Source organism: Hesperophylax consimilis, chromosome 27 (genome assembly GCF_061612785.1).
Source record: "Hesperophylax consimilis isolate HC1 chromosome 27, BYU_Hcon_1.0, whole genome shotgun sequence".
Classification (NCBI taxonomy): Eukaryota; Metazoa; Arthropoda; class Insecta; order Trichoptera; family Limnephilidae; genus Hesperophylax; species Hesperophylax consimilis.
In genome coordinates, this window is record NC_142862.1 from 715,541 (window position 1) to 732,675 (window position 17,135).

At 35.1% G+C, this 17,135-nt stretch overlaps 1 protein-coding gene across 1 annotated transcript in view; it reads right to left on the reverse strand.

The window, feature by feature from the left end:
* Positions 1 to 17,135, reverse strand: part of flz (transmembrane serine protease filzig) — a 66,514-nt gene that overhangs the window by 16,969 nt on the left and 32,410 nt on the right. Inside the window, exon 2 of the mRNA XM_089648247.1 lies at positions 92 to 928. Within this exon, the coding sequence (XP_089504373.1) occupies positions 92 to 928 (837 nt within the window). The remainder of the gene's footprint in view (positions 1 to 91; positions 929 to 17,135) is intronic.

A 17,135-nucleotide genomic window follows, 5' to 3' on the forward strand; every position in this document is an offset into this window, starting at 1 on the left:
TTTGTGTAATATTTAGTTGGAATGGATGTCATTAGATCTGTCGTTGACTGTTTCTCTTCAATTCCATCTTCACCTCCATATACACCATAACTATTAGCTGGAGTAGTTGAACTATCCTGCATGGCATTCAATGCTGGTTTATTTTGCGCTGTGGAAACATAAATATTGCCTCCTGGGCCAGAAAACTCACTAGGTCTTGAAACATCAATAATCTCCGTACCATTTTTGTCGACCAAAATAGTGTCAGCCTCCTCGTGGGAAATGGTACTGTGGCTAAACAGGCCTGTATCTGAGTTCCCTCCAGCATCTAAGGTAATTATATCTGGTCCGCTTTGTAACAAAGAGTTAGTTATTTGAGCTACACCGCTTGAAGTTAAATCTACATACTTCTCAGTGCTTGAGAGAGCGCTCATACTAACTGCAAGCGTGGAAGGATTTTTAATGAAATGATTACTAATCTCTATGATTTTTTCATTTAGTTCATCATCAGGATTCTTTGTGAAATCGTCAGTGTACTCCAACGAAGTCATCGCTTCTTTTAGAGTTGCTGCTGTGTTCTTTTCCGTAGGTTTTTCTGAATCGCTGTTGGTAAACAAATTTTCTTCATGGCTGATGATGTGCATTCTGTCTGGGGTTAAATTATCTGGGTACAGCATCTGTTGATCTCCCTCTAGCACCACGACTCCAGCTTCTACAGAGTCCTTCTTTAGTGTCGGTACTCCGAAGAGTTGGCAGCAGGCCCCGAAGAGAAATCCTTCCATGCATGTTCCAACTACTTCACCATCTCTTTGGATGCACTCGTGGTTGAACATGCAGATGGCTGGTCCCGTCTTCTGGTTGCTTCCTGCTGAATCGTGTCTTCTTGATGGTCTGGAGGGTTCACAAAACTTGGGAGTTATTCTGTAGCCGCCAAACATCTTTCGTGAATCTGTAAATAAAATAAAAATGACATTATTAGAGTTTGTATTATGTACCTGTACCTAAATAAAGTAAACAGATGGACACACAAGTATCACGTTAGGGCTAACACAAATAAAACATGACCGATAGCTATCACTGATGCACAGACACAATTTAGGATGCTGAGTCTGTTCTACGGTTATTTCTATGGAGCCTGCACGTAGAAGATACCAGCATTAATTCCATGTGCGCATAACTCGACGCAGACGAGCTGAACACCCTTTCACTGCAGTTAATGTCAACTCCATGAGAACGGGTCGTTTCTCCGAATCGTTTTTGCGCATGGCATGTGGCCTCTGAATTTTCGGCTTCATATAATCTGGGTCTCTTCAAGACTCGCTTTGACTAATTACATCCTACACCCCCTTACTTAACCATCCTCCACCCTGTCCTTACACTGTACATATAATGGCGCTCTTGTGAGTTGTAACATTAAATCAAATAAAAGTGTAAAATAAAAACAATAAAATGAAAACAACAAACAGTCAGCAATAACAATTAACATTAAAATTTTGCAAAATTTAACATTTAGAAATATTTCCCAACACAAAACAATAAAAAAGAATTTTGCAGTTATCTTGAAACAACTAACTAAGCATCACGCCGTTTCCCCGCAGTAGGGTAGACATTCACATTCATACATCGTTTCATAAATACTTTGCTATTATTCTGACTCTCGAAATGGCCCGACTCAAATATCTGATTCACTTGATCGTGCCATGTCTTGCTCGGCAGTCTCCGACTTATGCCACAATTCACATTTGCGTCATATATTCTACTTATACTCCTTTTTTCGCTCACTCGTTCTACATGCCCAAACCATCTAAGCGTCCCTTTCTTAATCTTACTCATTACGCTTACATCAGCCTTGCATTATTTGCAGATCTCCACATTTCCCACACGATCACACAGTTTTAACACACATACTCCTCAGGGATCTAATTTCTACAGCATTAAGTCGACTTTCATCCTTCCTCTACCAGTTCCATGCCTCACTGCTATACACCAGGGTAGGTACCAGCACGTCATTGTGGACTGATAGGTTCGCTTCTTTGGACAATTTTTTGCAAGCGCCAACTGCATTCAGTCTTCAATTAATGGAGTTACCTGCATTTACCCTTCTTTCAATATCTCTGTCAGCCTTCCCATCTCTCGTAAACATACTTCCTAAACACACAAACTCATCCACCTGCTCCAAATATTTCTCATTCATGACTATATTGCACAATGATTTCGTACTCTCTCTTCCAAACACCATTACTTTAGACTTACTTACATTCATCATTAACTCACTATTCATATATACTACGTTCATCCTAGACACGAGAGACTTTAGATCATCCTTACTGTTATTTTTTTATGCAATCATTTACCCCATCATTAGCATATAATAGGCAACATATTGACAGATTACTCAAAATTTGAAACAATTAGTAGAAAAGCGAAACTATATAATATCTCCTTAAAGTACACTAAGATCCAAAACGGTATAACCACGCAATCCTGTCAATTAAAACATGTAAGCTTTCAACACAGGTAACTTAATTTTAATAATACCCATCGCGAGGGAGGGTTACATGAGACAATTTATAATAAATTATACACGATGATGACACGAAAAGTCCCCGGAGACAGACGTAGCGTTTCGGTCTAATAGCATTGGCTCCACGCGTTGGCAAGGGCAGGTTTTATCCAAAATTCATGAATTATTTAAGATTTTAAATGAAAATCTTTACTTTTATACAATTTTGTCATTTGGGTAAAAATTTGTGAAAGTTAAAAACGAGATATTTTTACTAGAATAACTTTTTAATGTTATACCCATTAGTGTAATATATAATTGAAAAATAAGATTATTCTGATAAATCTGAAACGGAATAAATAAAAGTATGTTATTTCTAAATTTGAAATATGATCGACAAAAATTATATAAAATAATTAGGTCACAATGGCCGAGTGGTTAGAGGCGTTGTCTCAGTAAGGCAAAGATCCTAGGTTCGATTCCCAGTTGAGGCCGTTCCCTTTTTTATTTGTCTCTTTCTTTTTCTCAACTTTCGTTTCGATTTATTAGTATTATCCTCTTCTTCAATTATATTAAAAATAAGAGATGGTTTATTTAAATTTGGGTTAGTAAGAAAAAATATGTATTAAATTATTTGGATATCATACTGTTTTTATCGCCAGTTTAAAAAGAGCAGACTTGTTTGAATTTCGACAAATCGACATAATTTTAAAAGTTATCGATATAAGTATTCGTAAGTACTTCGGAGTTTAATAGTAAAAAAACATATTTTAAATGTTACTGTTGTATGGGTGTTGCATTATGTTTCTCTCGTCTTCAATCTTCATGTGTGTTGATTTCTACAAAATAAAATTTTAAAAATCTCCATGTTTGTTGACTATAAGTTGTACTGATGTTACTTCACGATTTTCTCATCTCCATGTTTAGTCAACCATATTTTGATTTCGTGTTTAAACTTTTTTATATCATAATTTTTTTAATGTCATTTGGAAGGGAAGTACCTAAATAGTTTTTTAGCATGGAAATTATGGTTTTTCTGGCCAAAAGATGTATTTTATTTTGGGACGTTCTTTAGATTTAAGGTTTTCGTACTTGTAGTGTAGGTGTGTTGGTCAGTAGGTAACTCATTTTTCTTTAAATTTGAGTAGAGTTTTATGATACTGAAAACATTTAGTTTTTAAAAAATCTTTTGATAGAGTTCTTGTGGATATTAGTTTTTGTATTAGTAGCTTCTTTGTGTGGGTGTTTGGGGCAGATCCCCATCCAATATTGGCAAAGAGAATGGTGGACTTAATACAGATAATTTCGACTAATGAGTTTGACGACCACTGGCCTAGACTATGTGTAGGTCACTATAACTATTGACTCTGAGCAATATGATAATAAAACCACCTAAATAATATTGTAAGGTTACTCATAGTGAAACTTCGTGAAAGTCTATGCAGCGAGTGTACGCTTTCTACGGAGGTCGCGAAGTGTCATCAGTTTACATGCACTGCACACGTAGTATGCGGATTGATCCGGGTAACGGTCCGTGACGCAGAAACGAGTCCTCTTAAGTGAGTCCGCTGCGTGACTGGACCTAATAATCCGTAGGCAGAGGAATGTGATATTTTTTGAATTAGCGAAAGTAATATTGTAGTGCTAAAAGGAAGTGTTTGACATAATTAAGGCTAAGTAGTAAGCGTTTAAAAATAAGAAGACGATGGTATGATTTGAGATTTTCACGGCCAAAAGAATTATAGTGATTTATTACGCCATGTTGGGCTAGATCCTTCTTTAGCCAATTTTGCGGACGGCATTATAGTGTCCATTATCAGGGCAGATATGTAAAAATGTGTGAAAAGTGTTTAAAATTCAGATGTTTAAAAAAGTGTGTTTTTCACAATTCTTCCCTGATTATGGAAGACACTTTTATGTTATTCGAAACGTTGGCTAAAGAAGGAGGTAGAACAACAGCATAATACCCCAAAGATTAATAACTATAAGAAGAGGATGATTTGAAAAGGAGATATGTAAATATGAACGTTCGAAGAAGCGCGCTAATATAAAAAAACGATTATAATTCATTTTAAAGAATGACTTATTTAAAATAGAACACACTTCTCTCGATAAATAAGTGTTTTGATAAAATGAAACACAGCGAATTTTGTCATACCCATAACATGTTAAATAACAGAACCAAGTGTATTTTTTATAATTTTTGGTGTATATCATAGAATTACGTTTTGAACATGGCAAATATATTATCTTTAAAAATAACCTATTTTTTTAAGAGCTTAAAAACTTCAAGTGTTCAAGGGAAGTGTGTTATATAATGCGCCGTCTTAAGATTCATTTTTATTGATATGTCCCATGGCCCTGGTTTAAAATCACCATTTAGAATCGATACGTTTGCTCTAAATGGATTTAGCCGTGTTTCGTTACCCCATCTGAATAGTCAGGTACCTCTTTCCCATTTCCTTCAGCCTCGCAACATACTCTACCCTACCCAGAGTAGAACTATTTCAACCCCATTAGGGGAAAGTCGTAAAACTGAAGGGTGTATGGAACAAATGTGTCGAGGTTTGAAAGAGTGGAAAAGGAAGACCGGCTAAATGATGGCCTCATGACATGGAGAAAATGAATATAAGGCTGAAGAAGAGAAAAGAAAGATGAGGGTTAGGAAGTAACTACATGGCTTTCTAAATCCAGTCACGATCAAGGAGTCCTTTAAAAGATATAGCTTTATTTTTTTATATTTCGTATTTTCTTTCATCTATTCACACTAAACGAAATTTTATTATCTCTCGGGCCGGCGGTCAAAAGTGAACAAAGTCAAAATTCAGTTACCCAAAAGTTGGTGTGATTACTGGATACTGAGAAGTCTTATCGAAAAAAAAATGTTTTCAACTAAACCAATTTCAACAGCAAAAACTTTGTACGGCGTGACCTGAAAGTGGTCAGATTTTCTGCAGTGAATTGATTTTAATAGACATTTCTCACAGAAATTCTATTAAGTATATAAATTTCTGTATAATTTTTAAATAATGACTATTTTAAAAATGCAAAGTAAAGTAGTTTATTAACGATCCTTCTCAAAAGGTATTCCTGTTCCAAGACGGTACTGTAAGTTATTGTATGGGTGTTACATCATGTTTTCTGCATCTTAATGTATGTTGATTGCCACAAAATAAAAAAGAATGTAGAAAATGTTCATTTAAAATAAAACAATAAATTGGTAAACACCACTTTTATTTCGTTATTTACTCAATACCGTCCGGTTTTAGCTACAACCGTAGCTTCATCGGTTCTGTATAGTACTATATTAATGCCAAATTGTTTTCGCTACAACCATAGCTAATCAGGGTTGTATGAAACTGTATTTAATTTTTTAAATCTAAAATCTACCAGTAACATTAGTTATAAATATATTAAACTTAAATTTAATATATTGAATATATATTATATATGTTGCAAGAAATTGTGCTGAGTTCCAGTGGAAGAGGTTGTAGGAATAGGTAGGGGGTTGGGGAGATAGTGGACTTTGTCAACAGGGAACTACCTATTGACAAAGACTATCTGTATTGGGTTTCTATTTAGTTTGATTTGATAGTCGATGACTTGGTCATTATTATATATAATTATATTATTATCTCGGAGTTATCCAGTCTGATCACTATTGCATTCTTATGAAGAAAGCAGACCCCTGTTTTTTTAATCAAATTTTCATGTTTTTTGACTGAAAGTTGTGTTGATGATTACTTCATAATTTAATGATTTAAATCAATGTTTCGATTCTAAATTTACCAGGAAAAAACTAATATTAGATTCCACTTTGATCCTGCTTCATTCAAAATACAACATTCATGTATTTTTTTCTTAATTTTTCTAGGCTTACGAATAACCTGACAATATTTGAAAATCTCCTACTACCATCACAGTAAACGGAAAATGTTTCTTGTGTTGTGATGGAGGACATATGCAGCCGAGGAATTGAACACACTACGCCTGGGTGGGACCCAAACGCGATGATAACTCAACCACTGACCGGTAAAAAGTACTAGCGCAGACTGGTGAACAATCACGGGCGATTTTAATTGAAGGATTTGTGAAGCTTACAGAATTTAAAATAAGGCCGCGTCTGAGGTACAAAATTTCCATTAGAGAGAAAAATATTGCGTATCTAAAAAGAAAATGAAACCCTTAAAAATCGCTACGCGAAAATAATTAATCGAATGAAAGATAAAAAAATAGGAGAGTAGTCCTGCCGAATAGACTCTAAGGCAGCCGACAGCGGGAATCTTTCTCCTTTCGATCCTGAAAAAGGAAAGTAGTCCTGCCGAATAGACTCTAAGGCAGCCGACAGCGGGAATCTTTCTCCTTTCGATCCTGAAAAAGGAAAGTAGTCCTGCCGAATAGACTCTAAGGCAGCCGACAGCGGGAATCTTTCTCCTTTCGATCCTGAAAAAGGAAAGTAGTCCTGCCGAATAGACTCTAAGGCAGCCGACAGCGGGAATCTTTCTCCTTTCGATCCTGAAAAAGGAAAGTAGTCCTGCCGAATAGACTCTAAGGCAGCCGACAGCGGGAATCTTTCTCCTTTCGATCCTGAAAAAGGAAAGTAGTCCTGCCGAATAGACTCTAAGGCAGCCGACAGCGGGAATCTTTCTCCTTTCGATCCTGAAAAAGGAAAGTAGTCCTGCCGAATAGACTCTAAGGCAGCCGACAGCGGGAATCTTTCTCCTTTCGATCCTGAAAAAGGAAAGTAGTCCTGCCGAATAGACTCTAAGGCAGCCGACAGCGGGAATCTTTCTCCTTTCGATCCTGAAAAAGTTCTTCGGAAAACTCCTTACAGAGAAGACGACAACTCTGAAACAAATGGCATTGACCAATCTTCACATTTCTACTGCAGTATGTTAGAAGAACTAAATCTATTGAAAAAATTATGACATTTGTCAAAAATTTACATATTTCAAATTAAAAATAATTTAGAAAACGACACATTCAAAGCAAATCCTTGTTCTGGAGTTTATTGAACCTGATAGCCCATCAGACGAATCTGTAGCGAAGGAAATTAACCGCACGCCACGGATGTCAATGAAAAGCAGAACGTATTTCCGAAATTAGTTTACTTATTATACACTTTTGTTAATTTCTAATTGCACTAACGAAAATAGTAGAATTTTTTTCTAATATTTTCTGGTATGTCTGTGATTGTAACTCTGGTTCAATGAACTCGTATTAGCCCTGAATTTAAGGGCCGGTTGTTTCAAAGAATTTGAACAATTCATCAAATTTCAAAATTAATATTCGAGTCCTGTGAAAGTTCTATTTAAGTTCTGTTATCATTTCAGTTTTATGAAGCAACTTGCCCATAGTGACATATTTTTTTTTGTTTTATTATAGTGGCTATTTGAACATTGTGCATAGAAAATAAAATGTTAAATATATGTATAGTAAGTTGTATTTCTAGTCCTCCTCACTAGGGTGACTGAGGTGGACTAAAGTTATTCATTTACAGTGCTATTCCACACGATTATTTATAAAACAAATGCAGCATCTAATTCGAGAATTAACCTAGCTCTTTATACTCTAAAAGATATTTGTCTTAACTCTAATATTTACATTTTTTCGGATTCACTGCCCAAATTCAAACGTGGCATCATGTCAATAATTTAAACTATTCAATGCGCATACATACAGACACACAAAAAAACACTCACACATACATTATACTTGTCACACACACACCTATAAACTACACACGTCACCTGGTAATTAAGGAATAAACATACCACTTAGCAGATATTACAAGGAAACATATCATTGGTACCCAACATGAAATATCTTATTCCTGTATATTGTTTCATCTCTGTAAATCATGTACTGTTTGTTTCTATAATATAAAATAAAATTACTGTTTTTTTTATTTTTTTTTTATTAAAAGTATACAATACAGAATATAGTATATTATATAAAGCATTGTACTCCCAGGAGTTAATAAACTCATTGCGGGAATGATACGCATTACATGAAACATATAGCTGTATGTATTTTTTTTTTTTTTTTTTTAATTTTTATTCCAGATCTCGGGGAGGGTGGTGCAATCCCACGAGCTCTATATTATACGTAGAATATATATAAAGTAAATATAAAGAAATATTGTAAGATAATACATACACAATAAACGAAAACAAAAGACCATAATAATAATGCAAAAAAAACATAATTAGATTAAAGTTTTTTTTTTTTTTTTAAAGAAAAAATCTTTTAAATATATATATATATATATATATTTTTTTTTAATCTATGACATCAGGATTTGGCTCCATCGCTTGTAAATAGGTCCCTGCCAGAAGTGCAGTGCTGCCATCACAAAACCGTTTTCGCTCGCGGCTAGTCGTGTTCAAAAGCTGGTGATCCGTTTTTTCATTAGTGCTCGGAATCCGGGAGCACGCCCTTCTACAAACATCTCAGTGGCACTGCAGTACCAGGCCAGCCCAAAAAGTATTCGGTAGGAATTGTTGTACTGTACTTCCATTCTTTTTAGAGATGCTTTGTTGAAGTTGGTCCACAGCTCCGAGGTATATAGGCTCGTGCAGTATGTGTTAAAAAGTTGCCTTTTTGCTTTCGGGCCACACTTGTTAAATCGTCGAGAAATCATATTTGCTCTGATGCACAGTGATCTTCTCTGTCACTCAATATCCATATCATCATTGAGCTCCGCTGTTACGATGTGTCCTAAGTATTTGACCTCCGGTTTTTCAGTTATTTTTGTGCCGTTTAGGCTGACGGGTAGTACTTTTGTAGGGCCTGCGCCCGTTTTAAATACTAGTAACACAGATTTAGTTGGGTTGTAGACCATGTTATGTTCAGCGGCATATTCTTCGCATATCTTTAATAGCTTTCTCAATGCTTTAATGCTTGGATACAAAATAACCATGTCATCTGCGTACGCAATGTTATTTACGCAAATGTTTCCCAGGTAACAACCTACATTTGCCGAGGTGAGTTTATTGCTTAAATCATTCATATAGACGTTAAATAGGATTGGTGATAAGCTTCCCCCTTGTCTGACGCCGCATTTCGTATTTACTGGTACTGACATTTTATTTTTCCAGATAACTTGGTTCTCTTGTTGATGATGCCAGATCGCCAGAATGTTAATTATTGAACTGGGTACATTCCTTTCTTTTAGTTTTTTCCAAAGCAGTGCATGAGATACTCGGTCGAAAGCTTTACTTAGGTCTAGAAAGCAAGCATACACTGTTGTTTTTCTTGCCTTATAATATTCGATACTTTGTTGCAAACTGAATATTGCCATATCTGTTGACAATTAAGGTTTAAAACCAAATTGGCTGTCGGACGTAAATAGTTTGGCTTCTATGTAAGTTTGTAAAACCCTTTCAAATATTCTGGATATTATTGTGGCTAGAGATATCGGCCTATAGTTGGAAGGACTGGTAGTATTAAATGTAGGTAGTATTAAATTTTTTTTTTTTTTTTTTACAGTATTACCGCACAAGAGTCCCAACTGCTCCCGTCTGGAGCCAGTGAGACTATGGCATCCCCAATTGGGGTATGTTGTGAGGCTGAGGGTATTGGGGAGGGGAGGGAGATGGGGAAGAGGAAGGTGAGGAAGTACCTGGCTATTCAGATCTGGTCACCAAACACGGCTAAAGCCATTTCAAGCAACGTTTCAATTCTGAATGGTGGTCTTACACCAGGGCGATACTGAGAGTACCTTCCACTCTGGAACGTGCCGCAAATATACTATATATTATTATACAAATATACTATATAAATGGACATATGATGGGACATACACAACATTATTATTTCAGATAGTCATTAATAAGATGAAGTTTGAGCATGTTAGTTTGGGTCTTTTTACATTGACTTGCACATTTGATCTCGTTGGGTAGTTGATTATATTTTGTGTGAGCTATGTATTCTAGGGATCTTAGTCCATATTTTGTTGATTTGATTTTTGGTATATGTAGTTTGTTGTGATTTCTTGTGTTGTGTTGGTGTACGTCGTAATTGTAATAGAGTGTAGTGTTGGAATGTGCCGAGTGTTGAATTACTTGTAATATAGTTTTCTTTATTTCAAAAGTGGGAATGGTATTAAAAGGAAGTATTTGGGTGTTTCTGTAGATGTCTTTGACATGTGTGTCCCAAGGTAAACTGAAAATATTTCGCAGGGCTCTATTTTGGACGACTTGGACTTCTGAAATCATTTTTTTTGTAGCAAATCCCCAGATTCCGGCGAGATATATTAGATGTGAGTGAATCATAGCATGGTAAATCGATTTTAATAGAGAGGGAGGAAGTAACCCGCGAAGTCTATATAAAACACCAGTTATAGGAGTAATTTTGGATAGAACATGTTTAAATTGGTGATTCCATGTGAGTTGTGAATCAATGAAAAGGCCAAGATATTTTGTAACATCAGCCCTTTCAAGGCGGTTATTATCAAGACTTATATTAAGACTTACATTTTTTTATTTGCAAACAGTATGTAATGTGTTTTTTTTTATGTTTAGGCTAAGTTTGTTTAATCGCAGCCAGTTTGCCAGGCAAGCTACATCCCTTTCCATTTCCTTTTCAAGTTCGTTTAAATCATTATTGTGATAAAGAATCACTGTGTCATCTGCATAGAGTTGTATTGTACCCTTAAGTCCCCATTTAGCAATATCATTTATATATATTAAAAATAGTAATGGTCCAAGTACGGAGCCCTGAGGCACGCCACATTTTATCGTTCCCATGCTGCTTGTCCCTTTTCCAATAAAGGTCTGACAGTGTCGGTTAGAGAGGTAGCTACACAGTAACTTCAGGGGAGTGCCTACTATGCCTAGGTGTTCTAGCTTCTTTAATAGTATCCCATGGTCAACCGTATCGAAAGCCTTTTTTAAATCTACAAATAAGCCTGCAGCATGCTTACCCTGGTCTATATGCTTTTGGAGGGCGTATACAAAATCGAAGGCAGCACATTTTGTGTTAGATTGGTTTCTGAATCCATACTGTTGGGATGCGAGTAAATTGTTTGATAGGAGATATTTAGTGAGCCTAAGCTTAATAACCTTTTCAAAAACTTTAGAGACGACAGAGAGGATGGATATAGGACGGTAATTAGAAGGATTTTTTTTGCAATCATCTTTGTAAATCGGAATTATTTTTGCTATCTTTAGTTGATCTGGGAAGATTCCACTATCTAGGGATTGATTAATAAGAAAAACAAGGGGTCAGCTAATATATCTTTGCAAAAGTTCAGGTACACTGGTGTAATTCCATCTAAACCTGGAGATGCATTAGACTTTAGTTGAGAGATGATACTGAGAACTTCTGTTTTATTTGTTTTGGCCATGTATAAGGACTGGATTGCTTTTTGATCCGTGTTTATAGTGATAGAATCATCTGGATATGATGCAATTGTAGCTGCTAAGTTTTCCCCAACTGATAAAAAGAAGTTGTTAAAAGTTGAAGCTATCTGTGTTGGGCATGTTATTTCTTCATTCTTAATGAGAAGACATTCAATTTCATCTTTCTGGGGTGTCGAGCTATTTGTTAGAATTGCATTTATTATTTTCCATGTCTGTCGCGGATCACGCAGGTTTTCTTTAAATATAGTCGTGTAGTATTTGGTTTTAGCATATCTTCTATAGTTGGTAACTTGATTTCTTGTTTTATTTCTCAGTGCTGTGAATATATCTCTTTGCTGATTTTTTTTCCAGATTTTAAACGCATTGTTGCGCTGTTTGATAAGTGCATTTAATTTTGCATCAAACCATGGAGTATTACCCCTCCGTTGGTCTCCTATGCGTAACTCAGATTTATGTTGAGATGGTTTTATTGCTGTTTTGATGTATTCATTAAAATTATTATAGTTTTCATTGGCATTACTCGTGGTTTCGTGTGGAAAGTTGTGGGATTCTACATATGTTTTTAACATGTTTTTATCGGTTTTGGTGTTGTTTGAAAAAGAATGTATTCTATTATTAGTGTGATGTTTCAAGCTGTTTTGGTAATCTAATATCAAAATGTTATGATCACTTAGGTAGGCATCTATATTTGCAGTAGTTGAGGAAATATTTTGTCTGTTTGAGATGATATGGTCTATTAGAGAAGTAGAGGTATCTGTTACTCGTGTAGGATAGGATGTGTTACATATGAAACAGTTGTATGAGTCTAGCGTGTTGATGTACTTAAGAGATGTATTATTTTTTTGAAGAATGTCAATGTTGAAATCACCAAAGATAAGGGTATCATTTCTACAGTTATTTAAAATAGATTCAAGATACATTAAGAATTCGTTAATGTTTGAGGTAGGCTTTCTGTATATAACATAAATATTTAACGGTTTAAAATTTCTATTACGGATATTAATTCCTAAGAAAGAATTTTCACTACAATGTTTTTCGATAGTTGTAGCATTTAGTGAATGGTGCGTGTAGAGAATCACCCCTCCTCCTCTTTCATTGGTGCCAGACGCAAATGTACTTTGGTAGCCGTCGATGTTGAAGAAGCACTCCTCACCATCTTCCAACCAGGTTTCGGATATTGCAAGTACGTGTACAGTGGGTTTGATGCTCTTTAAAGTTTCTTCAATCTCGTCAATTTTATTTTTGATACTTCTCGCGTTAAGATACATTATTCGAAGGCTATTTTTTATTGGCTTATAGTCTATAGCTTATTATTTTTCTATGTCTACAATAACAGGACTTGAATATAACTTTCACATAATTTGAAAATTAACTTGAAATTTGATGAATTGTTAAAATTTTCTTAAACAACCCGTCCTAAGTGTCATTTTAAAAATTGGAACTGAATGGGTGAAGAATACAGGCAAGCTATAAAGTAGGTACGTACCTATAACATTTCGTTTGAACAGAAATAATATTTGAATTGTTATTTTCAAAATTGGAACAATTTTTTTAAATGTGAATCATAAAATCCCAACCATGTGGAGCAAGTGAGACTATGGCATCCCCATTTGAGGTATGTTGCAAGGCTGAATTTACTGGGAGGGATGGAGATGGGGAAGAGGAAGATGGGGATGTACCTGGTTATTTAGATATGGTCACCAAACACGGCTAAAGCCATTTGAAGCAACGTTTCAATTCTGAACGGTGGTCTTACACCAGAGCAATACTAGTAACTTAATAAAATATCTTCCATTTCTGAACGAGCCGCAAATTTACCTTATATTGCAAAATAACACAAATTAATCAAATAAAATTCGTTTGCGCACGCTACGATTTGAACCCGTGACCTTTGGATTGCAAGTCGAGAGCCTTACCCTCGACAATGGCGGCCGTCGAGAATTCACAACATCCCGTGATTTTTCACAGGTCTGCGGTAGTAGTATTAATAATTATGCTGTCTTATCCAAGTTTTTCCGTTAATTAAATTTGATTTACATAAATTTTCAACACAAAAACAATAAATAAATAAAATATTTGTAGTTATTGAAATACGGAGACGTGATTCAGGGTAAAATGATATCTACATAAGTATGCATGTGTAGATATTATTTGGAAGTGCAATAATTCATAATATGTATTCATTATCTTTTATAAAAAGCAAACACCAATTTCTACGAATTAAAAAATACCTGAAACTGACTTTCAGACCAACCTGTAGCTTTCACTTTGCATGAAAACATTTTTCACTATACCAAACATTATCCTACACCTAATCTGACTACACAACCTTCAAATAAAATAAAAATAACTTCGCAACCAAATTATTTTAGATGTCATGTATTATTTTTTCATCTCGCCGCATTCAATATCAATACAAAAAGCACCCGTGGCAAAACCACGCCAAGATCAAAACTGAGAAATTTTCTAAATATATTTTACACATTTTAAATATATATAAATAAAAATGTAAATGTTCGTTTGTTCAAAATCTTAAAAATATCAGAAAGTTTTTCACCGATTGCTTTGAAATTTTGACACAACTTTGTATTCAAATACGCGTGTATTTTTATATACCTACATTATATAGAAGTCACCTGTGACAGGTAAATACAGCGCCATCTGTTCGACTTAAAAGAAACATGCGCAAATTGAATCTATACCTGCACAGACAGACTGAGCCATAGCAACACGTGTCCGGGTACAGCTAGTATAGAATAAAAATCAAATGTTCTTTTTTTTAATACATCTATTTGAATTTCTATTAATTTGAAAATTAATCCACTTCCCGACACCTGATCGAGCTGCCACTCGGCAGATAGACTCGTTGTCAATGACGATGCATTCTCTCAACTTTTTGTGGCATTCACGTCTTCACACGCGAACATATACGTACTTCTCTGAATTCAAATCGGACTAAATAACTGCTGTTATTTTGTCCGATTTCACAATTTTATTAAATAAAGTCAGTCCTACACGAACAGCATCTGGCAAGTTCGGTAACGCTGTTGATTCCGGTCCCTGGGAAGGTAGGTTCAATCCTCAGCCAAACCAAAAAACAAAGTAATTAAGTTTTAAAAGACTTTTTCAAAAGTTCACGGCAGTTATGAGCCGGTCTCTGAAGGGGTAAGGTTCAATCCACAGTCAAGTCAAAAATATTAATTGATTTTTGAATGCATATACTTGAATTTCAATTTTTTGTGAATTAATTCAAAACTTGGAAGTGGAAATTAGTCGACTTACCAACATCATCGAGCTAAATCTCCGCAGATAGACTCTTCGATGACAATACATTTTATCAACTCTCTCCAATTTTAAAGGTCAATGTGCAAAAAGTCATCAATCTCGGAATAAAAGTGAAGAGTTTTATACAAATCAAATCGACGCCGACAGGTCACATACACTCTTCTGTACATAAATAGATAAGCTATCAAGAGGTGGGTGAAATACATTCCTAAGGATAAGCTATCAAGAGGGGGGTTAAATACATTCCTAAGGATAAGCTATCAAGAGGTGGGTGAAATACATTCCTAAGGATAAGATATCAAGAGGTGGGTGAAATACATTCCTAAGGATAAGCTATCAAGAGGTGGGTGAAAAACATTCCTAAGGATAAGCTATCAAGAGGTGGGTGAAATACATTCCTATAGATAAGCTATCAAGAGGTGGGTGAAATACATTCCTAAGGATAAGCTATCAAGAGGTGGGTGAAATACATTCCTATAGATAAGCTATCAAGAGGTGGGTGAAATACATTCCTAAGGATAAGCTATCAAGAGGGGGGTTAAATACATTCCTAAGGATAAGCTATCAAGAGGTGGGTGAAATACATTCCTATAGATAAGCTATCAAGAGGTGGGTGAAATACATTCCTAAGGATAAGCTATCAAGAGGTGGGTGAAATACATTCCTATAGATAAGCTATCAAGAGGTGGGTGAAATACATTCCTAAGGATAAGCTATCAAGAGGTGGGTGAAATACATTCATAAGGATAAGCTATCAAGAGGTGGGTGAAATACATTCCTAAGGATAAGCTATCAAGAGGTGGGTGAAATACATTCCTAATGAAAATCTATCAAGAGGTGGGTGAAATACATTCCGAAGGATAAGCTATCAAGAAGTGCGTGAAATACCCTATTCGTAAATAAATAAATAAATAAAAGTTCTTTCTTTTTAACTCTGATCTTTAAATAGATTTTTTTTCTAATCTAATACAGATTTTTCTTGAAAGCTTTCCATGAAGGTAAATTTAAAAAGATACTCTCACATAAATCACATGGGAGTGAAGTATCTGTCTCCTTTGAAGTACAAACGAAATTGATACGTTACCTTCTGATGCTGACAACTGACAACATCTCAGGGCATGCCCACCCGTTTTCGGATACTGATAAGTTCATACGTAAATGTGAATTTAAATTTGTACTTCATTAAATTATACAGTACATTATATTATTCTTAAAGTGCTCGTTCATAGAAGGAGCTAGTTTAATTATTTCGGAAAAAAAAAACATTTTATGCTTTAAGATATTGAGATAAATTGCTTGTTTGCGCCCGTACAATGCAATAAGAATATTAATACATAACAGTTTTGTCCGTATAAAAAGTCAATTCATTCAAGAAAGGCATTCAAATACAATTTTGTATCGGTGATAGAATCTAATATTGTATTTCTTTGTCTTTCTTGAAAGAATTGGGTTTATGTACTTTTTATTCATAATCATATTGCGGTACCTACGAGCGCAAACAAATGCGACATCCGGACTCTTACTCGTCGACCACGGAGGCTGTCTAACCTTAACATAATATAAAACTGTAATGTTCGTAACTAAATTTAATTTAATATAAAAAAACATATAATAAATTACGACGTGTAGTTTTCTCTGGAGTAAATTAATATAATTTGATGAAATTAAGTAATTCAGGGCAGTCTATAATATAATTCATTAATTAATATGTACGAATTACTGTCAGTATCGCCAGGCACACTTATAAATAAGGTTAGCTTCAGCTGTCTCGGTAAGTCAGTTACGATATTGAACATAACTGTATTGAGGCCCACATTATGTGGGAAATTTCACTCGGAAGTCGGTTCGTTCAATGCAAAAAATTCACTTTTCGTTGCGCGACCTCAATTTGGATTTGGTACATTATGATTTGGTGCCCACGGACGCATAACTTCAGATCATAAAAATGATAAATTTCTCACATTTTCATGGTGATTTTATTATATTTTTTTAATAAGTTATGC